This window comes from Schistocerca nitens, chromosome 5 (assembly GCF_023898315.1).
Source record: "Schistocerca nitens isolate TAMUIC-IGC-003100 chromosome 5, iqSchNite1.1, whole genome shotgun sequence".
Classification (NCBI taxonomy): Eukaryota; Metazoa; Arthropoda; class Insecta; order Orthoptera; family Acrididae; genus Schistocerca; species Schistocerca nitens.
The window spans coordinates 697734087-697749931 of NC_064618.1; the positions used below are offsets into that span (position 1 = coordinate 697734087).

Genomic DNA, 15845 nt, shown 5'->3' on the forward strand with positions numbered 1-15845 from the left:
TCCTTCCGTTATCCAAGCTCGTTCTCCGCCTCTAATAACCTCGTTGTAGCCGGGACGTTAAACACTAATCTTCCTTTTTTTTTACCTACATGTACTGCTGTCGAGCGGCAGAAACATTCAGCAAGCAGGACTTTTGTAAGTTCTGTAACTGTCCGTTCACACAGCAATCCCAGTATTACCGTGGGAATAGGGACGGTTCATCAGCATTTATGGACCAGCAAAGTGAACAGACATGGTCACAGACATTTTTCAGAAGTCCGTGCGTGAGCCATATTCCCTGCGTTCCTTGGCACTGTGTGCTCACTATCAACTACTGGTCAGTGATCAAACAATACCATGATTCTGAGAGCAATGACTACTACTTCGAGTCCTAGTCAGCAGACACCTGATGAGGATCAGCTCTGATTGCAGCCACGATACAGCGACCATCTTTGTACAAACGACAGCTAGCGCCCTGATATACTGCTTGACGATTCATACGCAGCTGTCATCTGTTCCTTTAAATCAGCGGCGCAGCGTTCAGGAAAGACAAACACTGCAGCACTCGGTTAGAAAAGAGATTTTATTTCAGACTTGTAACTCATATGCAGGGAACTGACCCTTAGATAGCAATCAATAAAACAAGTTCATTATTAATTATTTAATGTAGTTGTGATGTGAAGATATTTATTGTTTCACAGGTAGTTTGGTAAGGGCTACAGATATTAATTTGTGTTGTCTGCTGAGCTTCTTTATGTAATCAGCCGCAGCTGAAACAAAATTGTAAAATACTACGCAGATGTTACACAGAGTGTAACGAGCGTAGTACACCATTATTTGATAAAGCTTTTTTATGGCCTCAGATAACGATGGTAACGATAAGTACCATGACGAAGTGACATACAGGGAACGTGAAGCGCAGCTAGTGAGTATTGTGTATATACACACATCAAAAAAAGTTTTGCATCACCTCGGTTCCGAAACCTCTACAGAAAAATTGAATCGAAATCAACATAAAATTCATTTCCGTCTAATTTATTACTGATTTATTGCTCAAAAACACATTCCATGTTGTACCACCATACAGCGAGACCATCAGAGGTGGTGGTCCAGACTGCTGTACACACCGGTACCTCTAATACCCAGTAGCACGTCCTCTTGCATTGATGCATGCCTGTATTCATCGTGGCATACTGTCCACAAGTTCACCAAGGCACTGTTGCTCCGGCGTAGATCCCTCAGAGTGTTTGTTGGGTCACGTCGTCCATAAACAGCTCTTTTCAATCCATCCCAGGCATGATCGATAGGGTTCATGTCTGGAGAACGTGCTGGCCACTCTAGTCGAGCGATATCGTTTACCTGAAGTAAGTCATTCACAAGATGTCACGATGTGGGTGCGAATTGTCGCCCATGAAGAATGCCTCGCCAATATGCTGCTGATATGGTTGCACTGTCGTTTGTACTATGGCATTCAAGTACCGTACAGCCCTTACGGCGCCTTCCATGACCTCCAGCGGCGTACGTCGGCCCCAAATATTGCTACCCCAAGACAGCAAGGAACCTAAACATTGTTGCACTCGCTTGACTGTGTCTCTAGGCGTTCAGCCTGATCGGGTTACCTCCAAACACGTCTCCGACGATTGTCTGGCTGAAGGCATAGGTGACACTCATCGGGGAAGAGAACGTGATGCCAGTCCTGAGTGGTCCATTCGGCAAGTTGTTTAGCCCATGTGTACCGCGCTGCATGGCGTCGTGGTTGCAAAGATGGACCTCGCCATCCAGTCGGGAATGAAGTTTCGCATCATGCAGCCTATTACGTACAGTTTGAGTCGTAACATGATGTCCTGTGGCTGCACGAAAAGTTTTTTTCAACATGGTGGCGTTGCTGTCAGGGGTCCTCCGAGCCATAATCCGTAGGTAGCGGTGATCCACTGCAGTAATAGCCCTTGGGCGGCCTGAGCGAGGCATCTCATCGACAGTTTCTGTCTCTCTGTGTCTCCTCCATGTCCGAATTACATCGCTTTTGTTCGCTCCGACAAGCCTGGCCACTTCCCTTGTTGAGAGCCATTCCTGACACAAAGTAACGATACGGACGCGATCGAACCATGGTATTGACCGTCTACGCATGGTTGAACTACAGACAGCACGAGCCGTGTTCCTCCTTCCTGGTGGAATGACTGGAACTGATCAGCTGTCTGACCCCCTCCGTCTAATAGGCGCTGCTCATGCATGGTTGTTTACATCTTTTTGCGGGTTTAAGGACATCTCTGAACTGTCAAGGTCTGTGTCTGCGATTCAATGACCACAGTCAACGTCTGTCTTCAGGGGATCCTGGAACCGGGGTAAAGCAAAACTTTTTTGATGTGTGTATTACATATCATTAAGAGACTCCAACTGAGATATTTTGTGATATGTTCTTTGAGGTAAAATCAAAATATTTTCGAATACTGAAACTGTAAATAAGTCTCTGAAATGTTGCAGGATAATACAGTTGGAAGGGTTTTCATTCAAATCCCAGACTGATATACAGTACCAAGCTGTCAGTAATGTTCAGCACAACCAGCACTTTGTCACAAGCAAGAAAATTAATACTTTGGTGGCACATAATTTATTTAAAACTATCCTGAACTCTTACCAGAATCGATGTATACCAATAATCTGATACATTACATAGTTCCAATTTAAGTGGAATGGCCATTTCTGTTCAATGATATATGAGTTCGGCAAAACATTCATCACATGCATATGAGACTCTGAATGTCACACGTTCGTGATTTTCAAAAAAGATACACACTTTGTGGCAGTGCGCTCTGGGTGTAGCTGTTTTCGTCGACCGCTTTGAGCTATCCGCTGAGAAGAAGCCATTTTAATTTGTGAACATTTCTGTGTTTTTGATTAATGTGTTCTACTCATTTCTGTACATGATGATGACATAGCATGTTTAACAGAGCACAATCAAAGTATTATCGTTTAGAATCCATCGTGCATTTAAAAAAGTAGGTGAATGAAGTACTCGAGAAATACTTAAGTAGATTCTAAAAAGAAAACGATCTACCACGAAGGAATTACGTGAATCGGACTCGTGCAGACAAACGAATTATTAAAATTTCAATAGCGTTTCTATGATCACAAATTGAGCAAGTCAGTAACGCTTTGGTTTGTCTCTGGCCCTTATGCAAGCTGTTATTCGGCTTGGCATTTATCGGTGGATTTGCTCGGCGTCCTCCTGAGGGGTGTCATGCCTAATTATGTCCAGTTGGCGGGTTAGGTCGTCAATACTTTCGAGATGGTTGGAGGGCCCTGCCCATAATGTTCCAGATCTCCAATGGAGAGAATGACGGCGACGTTGTTGGCCAAGATAGGATTTGGCAAGCTGGAGACAGGCCTAAGAAACTCTCACAGTGTGCAGGAGGCCATGGTCTTGCTGAAAGGTAAGCCTAGGATGCATTGCCATGACGAGCAACAATACGAGGCGTAGCATATCTTCGATGTACCGCTGTGCTCTAAGGGTGCAGCGGACTACAACCGAAGGGGTCTTGCTATGAAAGGAAATGGCACCCCGAACCATCACTCCTGGCTGTTAGTCCATATTATCGGGCGACAGTCAGGTTGGCATCCGAACCAATGCACGACACCAACTAAGCGATGCCCTCCTGCTCGATGGTCATAGTATTTGCCCGCAAGTACCACGTACAGCTAATCAGCTATATGCATCACAAAATATGTTAAGGAGTGGGACATACCCATTTTCGTTTCTGCTAATAACGCTATCTGTAGTAGGGCTACATGCAGGACTAGGCTGTTTCATATTCGATCGCCATACTGGCAGATATACTTCACGGGCCAGGCACAGCCCTGCCTTACCTCGGAAGGTTGTTTGTCAACGAGGGACGCTGCACTGTTTACCACGAAGCCTGCTTCAGCAGCTACGTCATCTGGAGGTACAAGCCACGCCGATACGTGGCGTGCGAAACGCGGTTAACAGCACTGCAGTCGCAGACACCGGTTTGAGTCCACCATGACATCACGCCCGTATTACTCCCGCTCCCGTTGCGGGTACTCAAAGTCGCTGCTCACTCCTCGACTGCCAGTTCAGCTCCCGCTACAGACCGATCGCCAGCCGCACTACTGCCAAAACTAAGGACCACGACGCCTGCCGATGCTGCTACCCAACCGACAGTGCCGGCTCGCGCACTTGCCGTGATTCCCGTCGCTACTGCCTGACACCTGCTCCGGAAGGCCCCACATCCTTAGCTCATCGGTACCACCGACGAGCGTGGAGTACGTCATACTGGACACCTATTGCTCATCACAGATAGAACATTTCGGTTGTGTTCTTGCGTGGAGCTCATTTCTTGCATTATCACTGAAGGACATTTCAGTTATTTTCTTGTGCCGAACTGCGTCCTCGAAACTGTAATGAGTTTAGTATTTTCAGTAAACAAATAGTGTTACTCCAAGCTTGCATGTCACTCGCCACCTCGGTATACCTCTCACCAGGGTAGTGCACCACTCTGTTGGGTACTTTACTACTCTTAAAGCACAGATTTCAGAATTCACTTGCTGCTAGAGGCATGAGCATAAGTAAGTCCCCATCTCACTACGGGTTTACTGTTTGAGCAATTCTCCGTGACAGAATTTGTACTTGGTCCGTATCTACATCACTCTCAACTTGGGGCTACAAAGTATAGTTTCTGCATCGAGTCTTTTCCGGAATGTGTGATGGCTTCGTTCAAACACGCTAAGACACTCAGCCAGCATAAAACATGCCTCTGACAGTGTAAATGGAAAGTTTGTCAAGATTAAACGCCTCAGAACAATTATCAAATATGGCCTTGACTGCACCCTTATCTGCGAGACAGAGCTTACTGCTGCCCTGGGGGTTTAAGATCCCCGGCAATATGCGTGTAGGTTGCTCAGAGACTGGACTGGTTAGTTTTCTGAACCCAGTCCTCTGGAACATAAACGACGTGTCTGAACAGCTTATCAATAATGTCTTTGAAGTTACTTCACTTAGGCCTAATGTCATCGAAATGGTTCACCAATACATGCCGAGGTTCTGCCGCAACAATTCTGCCACATACATTTCCTACTGTTTATCCAATGTACCTCCTACACAGCAGGGGCAAGGAAGTAACAAGGCTAAACAAGGCTATGTTTATAGGAATGTGAGATTTAGTTTTGATTTCAGAAACATCACACATAAACTTTGTCTTTTATGCAACCTATTTGTCTTTCAGTTCTCTAACTCATCATTTCAGTTCCATTAAAGTGTAGATCACTTTTGTTTAGTTCGAGGGTGTAAATGTATATACGCCCAGACAAGGAATTGATAGTCGCAAATGAATATTTCTTTTATTATTGAAATATACTGCTGCTTATCTTACAGTAAACCAGTCCTATCTATATCTGTACGACCACACTGTTCATATGAACAGTCTCGAAAAGCTGCCTCACGGATATCTCGGATATTCATTACCGTATGGACCGAAAACACAAACCATATTTTTGTTGCTCTGCGCTGCTCAGTTGTTGTCTAGTGTTGAAAAATAATTTAGTGTCTACATCATGTACGTGGTAATAGTAGTAGTAGTAGTAGTAGTAGCAGTAGTAGTACTGTACTTCATAACCGGAGTTTGATCTGAACCTCAAGCTACAGAACGTGCTTCATGAAAAAGATGATAATGACGACCATAATGTTTTGGAGCACGTCAGAGCTGTGTATTCAGTGCATTGAGTACCTGTTCGCTATGTTCTCATTCTAGTTTCACATTAATTATTAACATTTACAACTACCACTAGCCAATGTAAGGAAAATTTGGGATTTAACGTTAATGATAAATATAATGCTAAATATCAATTAATACTTCTTATTGCAAAGCAAGTATCTTATTGTTTAATAGGAAATATAGGTTGTTGAGACGTGGTTAAAAGGTTATTCAGATGTATGACACGGTTGGTTTGTTTACAAAATTGAGTTTGACAGACTTCTTTTTTACTCAAAATTTTGGGTCTCTTCCTTGGGCTCTTATGGTTTTCACTGCCTCACTTGAATTGACACGAGTATGCCCATACTCTTAATGTTTATTGAGCGGAAGATTTTCCTCCTTCTCGTGTAACGGGTTAGCACACGGGACTCGCATTCGGGAGGACGACGATTCAAGTACGCGTCCGGCCATCCAGATTTAGGTTTTCCGTGATTTCCCTAAATCGCTTCAGGTAAATGCCGGGATGGTTCCTCTAAAAGAGGACGGCCGATTCCCTTCCCATCCTTCCAAAATCTGAGCTGGTGCTCCTTCTCTAATGACCTTTTGTAACGGCGGGAGACAAATTTGCAGTTCTGGTCGAAGACATTTGCAGGACCATCTTTAAGAGAGCTAGAATAGTGTGCCGCATGCTTGTGTTCTCACATGCCCATTTCTGATGTCTTTGCTCTCCAAAATTTGTCTTCAGTTCACAGACGGAAGCGGAGGGCCCAAAAATAGGATACCTCTCACCAGTGGTTAGAAGGAAGGAATGATGACTGGGTTTAACGTCCTGCTGACTTCGAGATCTTTAGAGACGGAGCACAAGCTAGGTCAAAGATGGGAAAGGAAAACGGCCGTGCCCTTTCAAAAGGACCATCCGAGCATTTGCCTAGATCTATTTAGAGAATTCACGGAAAACCTAAATGTGGATGACTGGACAAGGGTTTGAACAGTCTTCCTCCCAAATGCGAGTCCAGTGTGCTAAACATTAAGCTACCTCACTCGGTCACTGGTTAAGAATGCTCTCGTACAGAAACAAATGGGGTGTCTAAGGGAACAGGAAAAAACCTCTTTCTGCAATACGGATATTGTTCATAGCTTCCAAGAAAATTAATTAATAAAAAATGTACATTTGCTCAGGTTGGTGGTGTGATTTTGATGATAACTGGATGCAGTGTGATGGATGTACAGAACGCTGGCATGAGGCCCGTGCAGATTAGGAAGCTGTAAGTCGCTAGCATTGTGTTCACTACAGAAGAATGTTACGTGCGAATTCTGAATGCCTGTGCTACTAGAAGTACGCAGATAACGCTTTTGTACTGTCACTATTATTGTGTGTGTCTTAAGAATCAAATGCGTTAGTCTTTGCAATAATTAACATGTAGGAGTTGAAACAATAGACCAGTGATGAGAAGATTCTTATCACAGAGTAAGTGGGTTACACATTTTTTCTTAACTGTACACTCTTACCCGAACCTCTCTTCCTTGCTGCGAGCACCGTCCGGCTGTGTGGCTTAAACAACGCTGTTTCTCGAAAGATTCTTATCACACCGATAAACGTGATACACTTACGATGATATCCGTTTTTAAACTCTTCGATTTAGATTCGTTCGATATTCCTGGCCCCACATCTTTCTGCACTATTGTTAAGTACATGTCTCCTAGTTCTTGTAAGGAGTAAATGATCTATCTTCGTCGAGCATTCATGAACTTAAGCAGTCGCGTTGCGAGATGTCCGCCGCCAGTGGGGTTAGGGGCATCGTAAGGCTCATCGTACACTGGAACCGTACTGGTCCGACTAATTGGACGGCCACATAAACCGCACCTGGCCGACCTTTCCCAAGACATAGCGGCATTGGCATGCGTCCACTGTACAAGATCACATCGGCCGCATATACACACACTGACGGACGACTGACGGACGAAAAAATGGTTCAAATGGTTCTGAGCACTATGGGACTTAACATCTGTGGTCATCAGTCCCCTAGAACTTAGAACTACTTAAACCTAACTAACCTAAGGACTTCACACACATCCATGCCCGAGGCAGGATTCGAACCTGCGACCGTAGCGGTCACGCGGTTCCAGACTGAAGCACCTAGAACCGCACGGCCACACCGGCCGGCCGCTGACCGACGGATCCCAGTGAAATGGGATTGGTCGGACGTAGTCGGTGCAAGCGAGCGCCTGTTGCTGATCGTGTCTGGAAGTGTATCGCACATCATTAGTAGCTATGTTGATCCGCCCCCGGTAGCTGAATGGAGCCCTCTGTAATAAAAAAACTGAGTTAATGGGTCATCAACGAACTTAAACGGGTGTCATACGACGTCCGCCCCGAGCAGATCAACGAACGACAACGAACAAACTGAGATTTAAAAAAAAATGGTCAGCGTGAGGGATTGTCAATCCTCTGGGCCCGGGCTCGATTCCCGGCTTGGTCGGGGAATTTTCTCCGCCCAGGGACTGGTGTTGTGGTGTCCTCATCATCATCATATCATCCTCATCGACTGCAGGTCGCCGAAGTGGCGTCAAATTGAAAGACCGGCACCCGGCGAACGGCTTGCCCTGCGGGTGGCCATAGCCATACGACTAAATAAATAACTAGCTATGTTGCATGTGTCAAGATCTTTTTCGGACCTAACTAACAACATCGAACGTAAAGAAGCTTATACGACTTGTGAAAGAGAACAGGTCACTGTGGAATATGTAGGAGAAAAGGTATGACCAGCGGGACTTACGGAGGGAACTATGATTGAAAGTTGTAGAGATCATGAGTGTGGAAAATAAATGGAAACGGTGATCATAGCGTAACAAAAATATGATACTGTGACATCACATTTATTGGATATATTATACGTGACGTACAAAACACATTCAAATGGTTCAAATGGCTCTGAGCGCTGTGGAATTTAACATCTGAGGTCATCAGTCGCCTAGAACTTAGAACTACTTAAACCTAACTAACGTAAGGACATCATACACATCCATGCCCGAGGCAGGATTCGAACCTGCGACCGTAGCGGTCACGCGGTTCCATACTGAAGCACCTAGAACCGCACGGCCACACCTGCCGATTCCCGTCACAAGTGGCTGTGTACAGAAGCGGCACCAGTGTCCTTGAAGCAGGTAGTCGTTCGCTGCGAAACACAATCAGGATACTAACATGTCTCACACTGTCTGTTTGTTCTTGCCGCCAGATATATTCAGTTCCCACCATTGGTTCTTTAAAGATATCAGTGCATTTTTCACCCAAATATGTAGGATACTCCATATGATGCTTTATTGTTATTATTATTATTATTTAGTCTGCGAGTTTAGGCAGAACGGAAGCCCATGTGCCGACAGCGTGTGTCTGCTTGCAGGCCGCAGCCGATGCAGGACGTGACGGTGTCGACGCAGCGGCGCGACGGCGGCTTCGACATCTCGGCGCACAAGCTGCTCTTCGACCGCGACCTGCCCGACTCGGCGACGTTCGCGTGTGAGCTGCGCGTGCCCAGCACGCGGTACTCGGTCCGCAAGAGCCTCGTCTACTACCCAGGTACGTGCACCTACCCACCTGCCACCTGGCGCCAGTCTCTGCCGTAGCGCCGCTCACTTCGTTACGTAGCACCGGGGCTGGCGAGTGTTTGAGTCGGTATCTGTTGATGGGGCGAGGAAGGGGGGGGGGGGCTGGGGAAGCTCATCTGGCGGGAAGACCCAGTCCCTCGCTAAGCCTAAGCCCACGAAATTAAATTCACCGGCTCCGCTGCCTGTTTATTTTTTTTGCCACGGGCTCAATGAAGGCAAATGTTTGCATTCTTTCTTGTGGGCGTTGCTCCTCAGGAGAGATAATGTGCTCTTCTGCATCTCAGCTCCAGATACACTGTGCACGAGCGCTGGTCGTGGTAGCGAATCACTCGAAAGATAACGTGGCTCCCTCATTCTAACAAATCTTTTGTACACCCGCCATTTATCAGCTGATTATAGTCCAGTTTAGTTTTAGCATTTATTCGTAGTAGCAATATACATAATGCCCATTTAAACCTAAAAAAAAGAATATTCGATTTATTCTCCATGATACCTGTCAGAGAATCCGTCTTCAGACTGCAGACCGAAATTCGCTCCTGAAGCTCACAGTCTTTCCACTAACAAGCCACAATAATCTGCGCAGAAATCATTACAAACATAACAGAGATTAAAAGGTTGTAATGCAATTTAATAAAATTTTAAATTTATTATATCTGCTTTGATAGGTTTTACTAAAGTGATCTGAAAACAAAAGAGAAAAAACTCAAATAATACTATGAACAGTGTAATGTAATTTAATTTAGCCCGACGCGGATCAGCAGTCAGAAAACTAGCTCAGTACTCGCGGTGGTTACCGGACCATAAATAACTAAGTACGGCCAAACTTTCAGGAAACATTCCTCACACAAATAAAGATAAGATGTTATGTGGACATGTGTCGTCCGCAGCTCGTGGTCGTGCGGTAGCGTTCTCGCTTCGCACGCCCGGGTTCCCGGGTTCGATTCCCAGCGTGGTCAGGGATTTTCTCTGCCTCGTGATGACTGGGTGTTCTGTCCTGTCCTTAGGTTAGGTACTTTAAGTAGTTCTAAGTTCTAGGGGACTGATGACCATAGATGTTAAGTCCAATAGTGCTCGGAGTCATTTTGACAAGTGTCCGGAAACGCTTAATTTCCATGTTAGAGCTCATTTTCGTTTCGTCAGTATGTACTGTACTTCCTCGATTCACCACCAGTTGACTCAATTGAAGGAAGGTAATGTTGACTTAGGTGCTTGTGTTGACATGCGACTCATTGCTCTACAGTACTAGCACCAAGCACATCAGTACGTAGCATCAACAGGTTAGTGTTCATCACAAACGTGGTTTTGCAGTCAGTGCAATGTTAACAATGCGAAGGTGTCCCGACAGGAAGACGTTCGAAGCAATTAATCGGCGTCTTAGGGAGCACGGAACATTCCAGCCTATGACTCGCGACTGGGGAAGACCTAGAAAGACGAGGACACCTGCTATGGACGAGCCAATTCTTCGTGCAGTTGACGATAACCCTAATGTCAGCGTCAGAGAAGTTGCTGCTGTACAAGGTAACGTTGACCAAGTCACTGTATGGAGAGTGCTACGGGAGAACCAGTTGTTTCCGTACCATGTACAGCGTGTGCAGGCACTATCAGCAGCTGATTGGCCTCCACGGGTACACTTCTGCGAATGGTTCATCCAACAATGTGTCAATCCTCATTTCAGTGCAAATGTTCTCTTTACGGATGAGGCTTCGTTCCAACGTGATCAAATTGTAAATTTTCACAATTAAAATGTGTGGGCTGACGAGAATCCGCACGCAATTGTGCAATCACGTCATTAACACAGATTTTCTGTGAACGTTTGGGCAGGCATTGTTGGTGATGTCTTGATTGGGCCCTATGTTCTTCCACCTACGCTCAATGGAGCACGTTATCATGATTTCATACGGGATACTCTATCTGTGCTACTAGAACATGTGCCTTTACAAGTACGACACAACATGTGGTTCATGCACGATGGAGCTCCTGCACATTACAGTCGTAGTGTTCGTACGCTTCTCAACAACATATTCGGTAACCGATGAGTTGGTAGAGGCGGACCAATTGCATGGCCTCCACGCTCTCCTGACCTCAACCCTCTTGACTTTCACCTATGGGGGCATTCTGAAGCTCCTTTCTACGCAACCCCGGTACCAAATGTAGAGACTCTTCGTGCTCGTACTGTGGACGGCTGTGATACAATACGCCATTCTCCAGGGCTGCATCAGCGCATCAGGAAATTCCATGCGACGGAGAGTGGATGCATGTATCCTCGGTAACGGAGGACATTTTGAACATTTCCTATAACAAAGTGTTTGAAGTCACGCTGGTACGTTCTGTTGCTGTGTAACAGCTCTAACATGGAAAGTAAGCGATTCCGGACACATGTCCACGTAACATATTTTCTTTCTTTGTGTGTGAGGAATGTTTCCTGAATGTTTGGCCGTTCCTTTTTGTAACACCCTATATATACCACTCCTCCGCTGTTCGATAGTGTGTATCGGAGAGCACCGAATTACGTAGGGATCCAAAGGGAACGGTGATGGACCTTAGGTACAGAAGAGACTGGAACAACACATTACGTCCACATGATAACAACTTTTTATTGGTCTTTTTCACTGACGCACATGTACATTACCATGAGGGGTGATGTACACGTACACACATGGTTTCCGTTTTCAATTACGGAGTGGCATAGACTGTGTCCCTACGTGTCAGGCCAATAGATGTTCAATGTGGTGGCCATCATATGCTGCACACAACTGCAATCTCTGGCGTAATGAATGTCGTACACGCCGCAGTACATCTGGTGTAATGTCAACTTTAGGTTACAATATCTCCGGATGTAATTAACATTTACAATGCAACAAACGGCACTGATTACGTATTCGTTTATATGTTCAGATGTGCTAACAAAATTAACGTGGTTCCATTTTAAAAAACGTAGGTTTGTGTTAAAAAACATACTTCCGTGCATTTTTGTATGGTCTGTATTAACCAATTACACTAGCCCCTCCCCTCACTTTCGGTCTGTGGAATCGATTCGTCAGTATTTGATGTGGTTTACGAAATATATCCAGCGGTAATTTTAGGTGACTCACCCTGTATATATAGTTAAAAGTCATGTGCCTGTAGCACCAAATAATATTTCGTATGCTAGTTCAGTTTGAAGTAATAAAACCCGTAACTTCATATCGTAGTTTCGCCTCGAATACCAATATAAGGTAACAACCATATTCTTTTGCAGATGACATCTTATATTAGAACTAGAATTCTGTGACCAGGCCTTTCTGCCTGGGATATTATTTCGCAACCTTGAGAAAATCTGAAAGTGAAATATATTAAATTATTTGTAGAGGCCACATAGCTAGTAGAATCTGAAAGAAAATTTAGTGTCCTAACCGGCGGCACGTCTCGAAGGTGAGCTGAAAGAAAATTACTAATTATTTTCTAGTATGGTGCTTAACAATGGTCAATATTCCGTTAAGGCCACGTCTACTCAGTACAAGTAAGGATGAAGAATTTACATTACTGAACACCGTTCACAAATTTTAAGTTATGAACAACTATATTTTTTCTTCGTTTTCATCTTACATAGACTATTACAGCAAGATGAACTTCAGACAATCATTCTTTTCTCTTTAAGTCCAATAACAGAAGAAGACGACAAAAGAAGAAAGAGTTCTGAGACAGAATCTCGAATGTCCATGGAATATATTGAACATAATGCATTTGATTACTCTTTGGAGCGCCGCGCCAGAAATTCATACAATAACTTCTAGAAAATGGCACTCATAAATTTCAAATTCATTACCACCTCAGGAAACAGTAAAAGGTCCACAAGAGAACTATTATTTGGTTCGTCGAATAAAGGATTTATAGTGCAGCTGACGACTGACTTTTTATCTTTGTTGAAATATTCTGCAGCTGCTGAACAACCGCTATGAACAAAATCATTATAAGCACCAGAAACGCCCTGCTAATTTCTGCAGGTATCCCTGCAGTTATATAAACCGCTGTCTAAGATCATCATTGCTAGGGTTAAAAAATCTATTGGGTACATTATTTGATCGGTTATCTAACACAAACAATTTCGACAAAAGGATAATTTAAGATTTAGAAAAATACTGAAAATTAGACGGGTAGACCAGATAAATAACAAGGAGATACGGAGCTGACTAAGGGAAAAACGAGATTTATTGAGCAACTTGATTGAACGGGATATGTTGGTAGGACACATTTTGAATCAACAATGGATAGTTAATTTGGTAATGGAGGGAAGTGAAGACGTCAGTAGATGGAGATAAAGGCAGATACAAATAGATTCGGTTGTAGCACTGATGTAAACATAAAGAGATTGTACAGGCTGACGTAGAAAGTTCCGTCCAGTCACTTTTAGGACGGAAGACTACAATGGTAGCAATAACATTAACTTCAGAAAAACACAATTTATCCTTTAGAGATTTCAAATACCGAAACATTTGAAACTCAGAACAGTTCGTGGTTGTGCGCTTCTAGTCGATATTCTAAAGTAACTGCGCTGTTTCGACTGCAAGCTAATAACTACTGACGTGCTTGACGTTTAAGATTCATTGAAACATTCTTGTAAGGAGACAGTATAGTCAGGAGTTGTGTACCAACACGATGCATCAGCAGATGGATGACGAAAAAGTTCAAGACACAGAACGCCTCCAGAATCTGCTGTATGTCCGGACCGACCGGACGTATAACCAACCCATGTTGCTAAACCTGGAGTGAAAGCATACATCTGTAAAATTTAAGGCAGTCATCTCAGGCAGAGGTGACAAAACGACATGCATCGGTGTAATACGCAACCTGCCAAACGGAAGAATAGCTTCTCCGAAAAATAGCCACGATTTCTCCTCTTTTATCAACTTTCCTTAAATAACGAATTCCAAAAGATTCCAATAAAATGAAGATGTCGAACACATTTCTTCTACTATAAGCAGCGTCGTTCTTCGTTTCGGGACTGAGAAATATCTTAGCAAATATATCGATCAGATATGTACATCCACGAATCAGATATACTTCGTAGAGAATCTCTTATACCTTCAGATAGACAGATTTTCAGTAAGTATCTTCCAGTATGACTTCTTAATTAAGGCATAGCTACACGTCTTTGCAGAGCGTATTAAAACTCTTATTCGTTCCTGTCTCTTTCTTACATGGTTAGCTACCTTTACAAAGTGGCTATTGACTTTTCTGGAGACTAGAAATCTACTCTGTAGGAATCAGCATGGGTATCGAAAAAGACGATCGTGTGACACCCAGCTCGCGCTATTCGTCGACGAGACTAAGAGGGCCATAGACATGGGTTCCCAGGTAGATGCCGTGTTTCTTGACATCCGCAAGGCGTGATACAGTTCCCCACAGTCGTTTAATGAACAAAGTAAGAACATATGCACTTCAGACCAATTGTGTTATTGGATTGAAGAGTTTCTATATAACAGAACGCAGCATGTCATTCTCAATGGAGAGAAGTCTTCCGAAGTAAGAGTGATTTCAGGTGTGCCGCAGGGGAGTGTCCTAGGACCGTTGCTATTCACAATATACATAAATGACCTTGTGGATAACATCGGAAGTTCACGGAGGCTTTTTGCGGATGATGCTGTAGTATATCGAAAGGTTGTAACAATGGAAAACTGTACTGAAATGGAGGAGGATCTGCAACGAATTCTGGCATGGTGCAGGGAATTGAAATTGAATCTCAATGTAGACAAGTGTAATGTGCTGCGAGTACATAGAAAGAAAGATCCTTTATCATTTAGCTACAATATAGCAGGTCAGCAACTGGAAGCTGTTAATTCCATAAATTATCTGGGAGTACGCACTAGGACTAATTTAAAATGGAATTACCATATAAATTTAATCGTCGGTAAAGCAGATGACAGACTGAGATTCATTGGAAGAATCCTAAGGAAATGCAATCAGAATACAAAGGAAGTACGTTACAGTACGCTTGTTCGCCCACTGCTTGAATACTGCTCACCAGTGTAAGATCCGTACAAGATAGGTTTGATAAAAGAGATAGAAAAGATCCAACGGAGAGCGGCGCGCTTCGTTACAGGATCATTTAGTAATCGCCAAAGCGTTACGGAGATGATAGATCAATTCCAGTGGAAGACTCTGCAAGAGAGATGCTCAGTTGCTCGGTACGGGGTTTTGCACAAGTTTCGAGAATATACCTTCACCGAGGTGTCAAGCAGTATATTGCTCCCTCCTACGATTATCTCGTGAAGAGACCATGAGGATAAATTCAGAGGGATTAGAGCCCACACAGAGGTATACCGACAGCCTTTCTTTCCACGAACAATGCGAGACTGGAATAGAAGGGAGAACTTATAGAGGTACTCAAAGTACCCTCCGACACACACCGTCAGGTGGCTTGAGGAGTATGGACGTAGTTGTAGATGTAAAGTAGATGAGATATTCATTAGGAACTGAGATTTGTTTCAATTTCTTTGTGTTACGTTTCTTCTTTATTCTAGAAGGCGTTTCGGAAATCTGTAAAGGCATTCTACACCAACGAAAAGGATTATG

General features: G+C 44.0%; 1 protein-coding gene across 2 annotated transcripts in view; it reads left to right on the forward strand.

Moving 5' to 3' along the window:
• LOC126259427 (selection and upkeep of intraepithelial T-cells protein 6-like) overlaps positions 1-15845 on the forward strand; it is a 475400-nt gene that overhangs the window by 434313 nt on the left and 25242 nt on the right. For both annotated transcript variants that reach the window (XM_049956225.1, XM_049956226.1), the window contains exon 4: positions 9089-9264. In XM_049956225.1, the coding sequence (XP_049812182.1) occupies positions 9089-9264 (176 nt within the window). The remainder of the gene's footprint in view (positions 1-9088; positions 9265-15845) is intronic.